At 45.6% G+C, this 7,500-nt stretch overlaps 2 protein-coding genes across 2 annotated transcripts in view; both read left to right on the forward strand.

Moving 5' to 3' along the window:
• The window catches only part of bmper (BMP binding endothelial regulator), a 217,309-nt gene that overhangs the window by 101,216 nt on the left and 108,593 nt on the right, over positions 1-7,500 (forward strand). The window lies entirely within an intron of this gene.
• bbs9 (Bardet-Biedl syndrome 9) overlaps positions 1-7,500 on the forward strand; it is a 188,792-nt gene that overhangs the window by 95,796 nt on the left and 85,496 nt on the right. Inside the window, exon 20 of the mRNA XM_078287020.1 lies at positions 6,954-7,209. Within this exon, the coding sequence (XP_078143146.1) occupies positions 6,954-7,209 (256 nt within the window). The remainder of the gene's footprint in view (positions 1-6,953; positions 7,210-7,500) is intronic.

Below are 7,500 nucleotides of genomic sequence, written 5' to 3' on the forward strand. Positions count from 1 at the left end.
CTGGAACTGATTTGATTGGATTCCACATGAGTTTTAGTGTCTCGTGGTCTAAATGCTGCTTCACAGGCTTTTCCACTGAAAGCCACGGACAAGAATAAAATGCTGGGAACGCTTGTAATGTTTTTTAATTTTTACTTGGTATGAAAATGGTCAAATTTAATGAATATCAGCACAAAATATCAACTATCCAATTTAAAAATATCAGTAGCAGTATCATTGATCAACACTTGAAGCCGAGGCTGGGAGTTACAGTGATGCTGGAACAGTTAAAGGTGTTGATAGGCAAGACATGAAGCTAAAGTCAGTGTGAAGCACGGCCTCTCGTGGCTTGTTGCTTAACTATAAGGTCAGAGAACAGAGTGAAGTATTATCCATACAGGGAAATCCTGTTGGTCAGGAGCAGTAAAGACAGGAAACGTAGATAATACAATAATCCTCTTCCCTCTGTCTTTTCTCTCTCCCTCACACACCAGTGTCACACACACACACTCATCGGCGCATGCACTCAACACACACACACACCCACACACACATAAAAAGAGACGCTCATCATGGCTTGCATTAAGTACAAAAAGTCTGGAGACCTACATGTCATCCGTCACATTAGAATAGATTATATTATCAACCTGCTGAAGTCCAAAGTGCAAAGAACTTAAAGAATTTCAAAAATGCCGAGCTGCCAGTCAGAAGACAAGGCGAGGTTTTCTTCTTCTGCAGGAAAGTTGACTTTGTGATTCAGACATGAGATATTCCTCTGACAGAAGCTATATACTCTCTGCATTCTTTACCCGAGAGAAAGATGAAATATTTAGAATGAGAGGGAGAGAGGAGGAGGAGGAGGAGGTTGGAGAGATAGAAAGGAGAGGAGGAGGAGTGTCAAAGGAAAGTCATCTCACTGATAATTGACAGTTTCATTTCTCCTCTTTTATTCCTCCTCTTCTTTCTCTCTCACTCCTCAAAAGAAGAAATATTTTTTTCTGCTCTTCCTCTTCCTCCCTCACTTCTCCTCTTCCTCACTTTCTCCAATCTCTTTTCTCACTCCTCCTCATCCTCCCTCTGTCTTACGCCCCCTCCTCTTCTTTCTCCTCCCCTCCTCTTCCTCCTTTTCTTCACCTTCCTTTCTCCTCTCACTCCTCCCCCTTTCCTCTTCCTCCTTCTCTTCCTTCTCCTCCTCCTCTTCTCACTCCCTCTCCTTCCTCACTTCTCCTTCCTCTCTCTCTCTCGCTCTTTATCTTTATACCTCTCTCTTGCTCTCCCACTCAGTCTCACTTTCCCTCTCTTTCTCTCTCCGTTCTCTCCCCCTCCTCCTTCCCTCTTGTTTTCCCTTTCTCCTTTCTCTCTGTCTGTCTATTTCCTGACTCTTGTTTCTCTCTCTCTCTCTCTCTCTCTCTCTCCCTCTCTCTCTCTCTCTCTTTCCATCTGTCAGTCAGGTCTTGAATAGAGTTGCTGACACTGTCTTGTCTGCCTGCTATTCTTGCATGACCCCCACATTCTCACACACACACACACACACACACACACACACACACACACACACACACACACACTGGCGTTTACATTACCAGAATCCACCGTGCAGTTATACCGCCTCACACTGACTTCCTACCCTCTTAAGAAAAAGGGTTCTATATAACACCAGAAAATGTTTATTTATGTTTGTTCCACAGCAGAACCCCTGATGACGCTGTAAAGAACGTGTTTAAACAGGTTCTACCATGCTCAAATGGTTCTACATAGAATATTTATGGTGCTGTAATGAACCTTTTTAGAATGCATAAAATGCTCCAAATCTGCAGTATTGAATATTTTTTTTAATGAAACCCACTGGGTTCTTTGTTTTGTTTTTCAAATCGGAGGGATCTTTGAGTCATTTTGGTTGCATATAAACCAAATATATAGAACCAAAGAACCCTCCTTTTTCTGGGTGTACTCCCCCCTCCATCTGTCTATCCCTCCATCCATCCCCCATACTTCCTCTTCTCCATGTGGTTCCATCTCTCTATTGCTGGTCAGTTTGTCCATAAACTATATGGAGGATTTAACACTATATATTTATACTGTATGGAAATACTTTCATGCCAAAATAAGATATCCACCATTTGAAAAGTGTAACACTTACTCAGTTAACTCACTTACAAATTAACATGCTTAAATACCTCAGAAAATACTTTTCAAACATAAATATGTTTTATTTGGGGTTTTTTTATGTGTTTTTTTTAAATATAGGTAACTGAAATCTTTAGTTGACAAAATGACACTTTTGCAGACTGGATCACCTAGATTTTAGCGATGGTGAAGGATGAACTTCAGGTATAAAGTTGCTTTTTTGTTTTGATTTTTTTCGGAATGGATATACAGCATTTTGGAATGAAACTGAGTATTTCTCTTTACTCGCTGTTCCTTTCAAATCAAATCACAGGCTTCTTTGTACCATATCAGGGCTTGTGATAGTCAACGAGCAAGCATTTATAATAATTGGTCATATTTAAAGTTGATTACACTCATAAGTTGCACAGTTAAAGAAATGATGGTCATAATTGTAACTGTTACAGTGCTAAACCAAACTGAATCCAGCCTTTCTGATATATATATTTTTCATAAAGACATTTATGGATTTAGTCAAGGGATGTGATTGTGTGGATGATTTTACCCCTGGAGACTGACTGGACGACATTGTACTCGCAGAGTCGTAACTCCGGCTTCTCAAATGACTTTCCCAGTCACGCTGAGGACGTCAGGACTGAGGGATTGCTGTCTGAACCTTTGGCCGTCTCTTTGGGAGTCCCCCAAGGATCTGAACTAGGCCCGGGGCCATTTTCTCCACGATCATCTAGTAATGTAGCAATCACACCTGGGATTTCCCCCTTGTCTAACTTAATGTTCCTGACAGTCTATAGATGTTTCCACAGCCTCTGCTGTTGGAAGGCAAGGAGACTTACAGCGCTTAATGGCAAATATGCTTTTAACCATTTACAGTATATTTACTGTTTACATTTAGCTGATGCTGTTGTCCAGTGACTTAGAATGAGTGCAGCAGTCATGACACTGTTCCAATAGACAGAAAAGAATCAATCTATAACATACAGACACAGACTAATAACCAGCAGTACAATTTAATATTTTAGTCATTTAGCTCTTATCCAGAGCAACCTGCAATGAGTACAACAGTAGAATTGAAGCTTCAATTCCTAGATCACCAATATTAAGCAGTACGGGTTCAGTGTCTTGGGGTGTGTTCACACCAAAAATGCAGCAAAGTCAGCTTTTCAACTATGGTTCGGACCAAAGAAAATGAGCTGTGGGTGTGATCACACCCATTCTCTAAGACATTTGGACAGGGCAAGTAGCTGTTGATGGACACTCACTGTTGCAGGGATCAACCCCATGACCCTTTGGTTAAAGGATGGTCTCTCTAACCACCAGGGCCACCCTCTCACCCGCTCTGCCACTTTATCTAAAATGCTGTCAACTCAAAACAACCTTCAACAAAGCTGACCTTTCTGGAACCTTCACCTGTTCATCAGTCTTGTGTCAGAACAGACATACCAGGACCACGTCCATGATTGTTGTGGTTCTCAACCTTTTCAGCTCTTGACCTCCCAAAACAAAGCGATCCCTACTCATGACCCTGTGTTGCCGGCATAAACATGCAGAACGGGGACCTTTGACACCAGCAGTGGTTTTATTTTCCCTTTTTCAGGTGAAGCTTGATTATCAGAAGAAGCTTGGAGGCTGAAAAAAGGCATTTATCACAAAGCTTATGAACAAAACACGTCTTACCCCCAGGTTGTGAACCACTGCACGAATACAAACTCTTCTGTCTTGTCTATATGATAGAGAAGACAGAGTTCAGTAACACAAACTCTTATCTCTTGAAACAGTAGTTAACATGCAGTAACACTAACTACTGAATGTTCACTGACGGAAACTCCTCTCTTGAAACAATAGTGAACGTTCACTGACAAACACTCCCCTCTCCTGAAACATTGAACAAATGAATATTTACCAATACAAACTTTTCTATCAATCAATTTCTAACAATCATCAACCGCTGCAGACGAGCACGCCCCACCACTCAGACCATCACCTTCTTGAAGGCTGTAGAGCAGCCACGAACAGGAGCCAGGGCGCCATCAGGAATCTTGGTGACTGCTCAGGACTGGCAGCTCTCTGTGGACCTGGAGAAGCAGCTGAAGTTCCCATGTCACATTTCCACCACCACCCTGAGGCCAGACATCCTCCTGGTCTCAGAGGCAACCAAGAGCATCTTTCTTTTGGAGCTGGCAGTGCCGTGGGAGGACCATCTGGAGGAAGCCCACGAGAGGAAGAGGGCCAAATATGAAGATCTCGTCATCGATTGCCGTAAGCAGGGCTGGAAGGCGAGGTGCATGCCCATCGAGGTTAGCTGTAGAGGTTAAACGGGGCGATAACTCTACAAAGCCTTGAGCGAACTGGCCATCACCGGACAGGGGAGGAGGAGAGCCATCAAGAACATCACAGAGGCAGCAGAGAAAGCCTGGAGGTGGCTCTGGATCAGGAGAGGAGGTCCATGTGGAGGAGCTAATGCACCTGAACACAAGCTGTGGTCTGACCAACCATGGCTAGGTCTGTCTGTCTGATGTTGGAAGACCCGGAACACCCCATGACCCCCGGTTACATCACTGATGTGTTCAGGAGCATCTAGAGATGTATGCTATCAGTCTCTCTTGAAACAAACCAGTGAACTCTTCACTCTTAAAACAGTAGTGAGTGTTCACTAACAATCTCTTCTCTCTTGAACAGTAGTGAGTGTTCACTAACAATCTGTTCTCTCTTGAAACAGTAGTAAACTAGTGAACATTTACTAATACAAACATTTCTCTCTGGAAACGGTAATGAACGTTCACTAAGAGACTCTTCTCTCTTGAAACAGTATTGAACGCTCACTAACTAAAACTCTTCTCTCGAGACAATATTCTCTCGAAACAAGTGAACATTCACTAATGAACTTTAGTAGTGAACGTTCACTGACAACATTTTGTCTCTTGAAACAGTAGTGGACGTTCACTAACAGCAACTCTTGACTCATGAAACAGTGTTGAACATTGACAAACGCAAACTCTTCTGTCTTGAAGCTGTAACGAGCGTTGGAACCGTAGTGAACGTTCACTAACACCAACTCGTCTTGTTTCTGCATTAGTGGGAACTTCATCTTACAATTTATCACTCTGGCCTCGTTCCAAACCTGTTTCACTCCACCTTTTCTTTGCTCCCTTTCTTCTAGTTTAGGGGAATGAATGGCTGGAGTTTAGGTTTAGGGACATTTAATTATCTTCCACAGCATGTGGAATGTGTGTGTGTGTGTGTGTGTGTGTGTGTGTGTGTGCATGTGTGTGTGTGTGTGTGCGTGCCAGGTTTCCCCAGAAACCTGCTGTTATGTTTAGAACGCCTTTCTTAGAAGCATTTGATAACCTGGTGAGGCATTGTGGTAAGGATATGTCACCCACCTCCCATCTCACCGCCTTCCCTCTCCTCCTCTTCCTCCTCCTCTCTCATTTTCTCTCATTTTTTCCCTCCACTCTCTTCTCTTTCCTCCCTTCTTATCTCTGCTTGTCCTTCACCCTTGTCTCTTCGTTTTTTGTCGCTGCTTCTCTAATGTCTGCCTTCCTCTCTGTCATCATCTCATCTCCTTGACCTTGGATCTCCCATCTCTCTCTCTCTCTCTCTCTCTCCCTCTCTCCCTCTCTGTCTGTCTCTGTCTGTGTCTCTCTGTCATCATCGTTACAGGGCTGATTACCTGTCATTATGGCTCATTAGGGGCCTATCAGCATGGCGGCAGGCGGGGGGGGGCAGGGGGTGGAGTGGTGGGGGGGGGGGGGGGGGGGTACCTGTCATCAACATCCCCCCCCTCTCTCTCCTCCACCCCCCTCCCCCCAGGCCGAACCATCCTGTGGCAGAGGGATGGGTTATGGGTTCAGGGGGTTTGAGTGGGAGTAGGTAGGTGTGTGTGTGTGTGTGTGTGTGTGTGTATGTGTGTGTGTGTGTGTGTGTGTGTGTAAGCAGAGATGTCCAGATATCTCTCTATTCTCAGACAGAGACGGCAGAGAGAGAGAATGACAACAGACATGCTTCTCATCTCCTCATTGCTCTTTATTATCGCTGTATGTGTGTGTGAGAGAGAGAGAGTGTGTGTGTGTGTGTGTGAGAGAGAGAGTGTGCGTGTGTGTGTGTGTGTGTGAGAGAGAGCGAGAGAGAGGGAGAGCCAGAGTGTGTGTGTGTGTGTGTGTGTGTGAGAGTGAGAGAGAGAGAGAGAGGGAGAGCCAGAGTGTGTGTGTGTGTGTGTGTGTGTGTGTGAGTGAGTGAGTGCGTCTCTCTCTTTTAATTAAACTTTTTGATAATGTTTCATTGATTTTTATTGTTTTCTTGGAATCAATGTCAGGAACATCATCAAAGCATCAAAATTAAATGTCAACATTTGTACTTTACATTATTTCTCCCTCTCCTCTCTCTCCTCCTTTCCTTCCTCCTCTTCCTCCTCCTCCCTCCCTTCTCAGCGTATTTTATCCAAATAAATGTCAAGAACAAGATGAAACCATCAAACCCAAAAGTCAACATTTGCACATTATAACTCCCTGTCCTCTCTCTCCTCCTCTCCACCTCTTCCTCCTTCCTCCACCTCCTTTCCTCCCTCTCCTGCCTCCTGTTCTTCTCTTCTCCTCTCCTCTCCTTCCTCTCCTCCTTCCTCCCCCTCCCCTCTTCTCCCCCCCTTCCCTCACCCCTCTCTCTGCTTTCAAGTGTTTTATTCACACAAATGTCAAATACAAAATGAAACCATCAAGATCCAAGTAAACCTTTGCACATTGTAACTCCCTCTCCTCCTCTCTCTTCTCCCCCTCTCTCTCCTCCTCTCTCCTCCTCTCTCCTCTCCTCCTCTCCTCCTCTCCTCCTCTCCTCCTCTCCTCCTCTCTCCTCAGGGTTGGGAGGAGAGCTGTGACGCCTCGGTCTCTCACCTCCTGCGGACCTGCCTGTCGCGGAGCTCCAAGGACCAGGCCACCTCTCTGGCCCAGACGGGGGGTCTGGTGCTGGGCCTGCCCCGGGACACCGCCCGCCTCAAGAAGCACATCACCCTGCTGTGCGACCGCATCGGCAAGGGAGGCCGCCTCAGCCTGGCCTCCGAGGCCAACGCCCAGCTGCAGCTCCCCGCAGAGGTCCAGAGCCTGGTGGTCCCAGGTGAGGAGGGGCGGGGGGGGGGGGAGGGGGGGGAGGAGAGGAGAGAGGGAAGGAAATGAGGAGAAGAGAAGACAAGGACAATGGAAGGAGATGAGGAGAGGAGAGAGGGAAGGAAATGAGGAGAAGAGAAGACAAGGACAATGGAAGGAGATGAGGAGAGGAGACGAGACAGCGGAGGAATTACGAGAGAGGGAAGGAAATGAGGAGAAGAGAAGACAAGGACAATGGAAGGAGATGAGGAGACGAGACGAGACAGCGGAGGAATTACGAGAGAGGGAAGGAAATGGGGAG

The sequence above is a fragment of the Centroberyx gerrardi genome, chromosome 12 (assembly GCF_048128805.1).
Source record: "Centroberyx gerrardi isolate f3 chromosome 12, fCenGer3.hap1.cur.20231027, whole genome shotgun sequence".
Lineage (NCBI taxonomy): Eukaryota > Metazoa > Chordata > Actinopteri > Beryciformes > Berycidae > Centroberyx > Centroberyx gerrardi.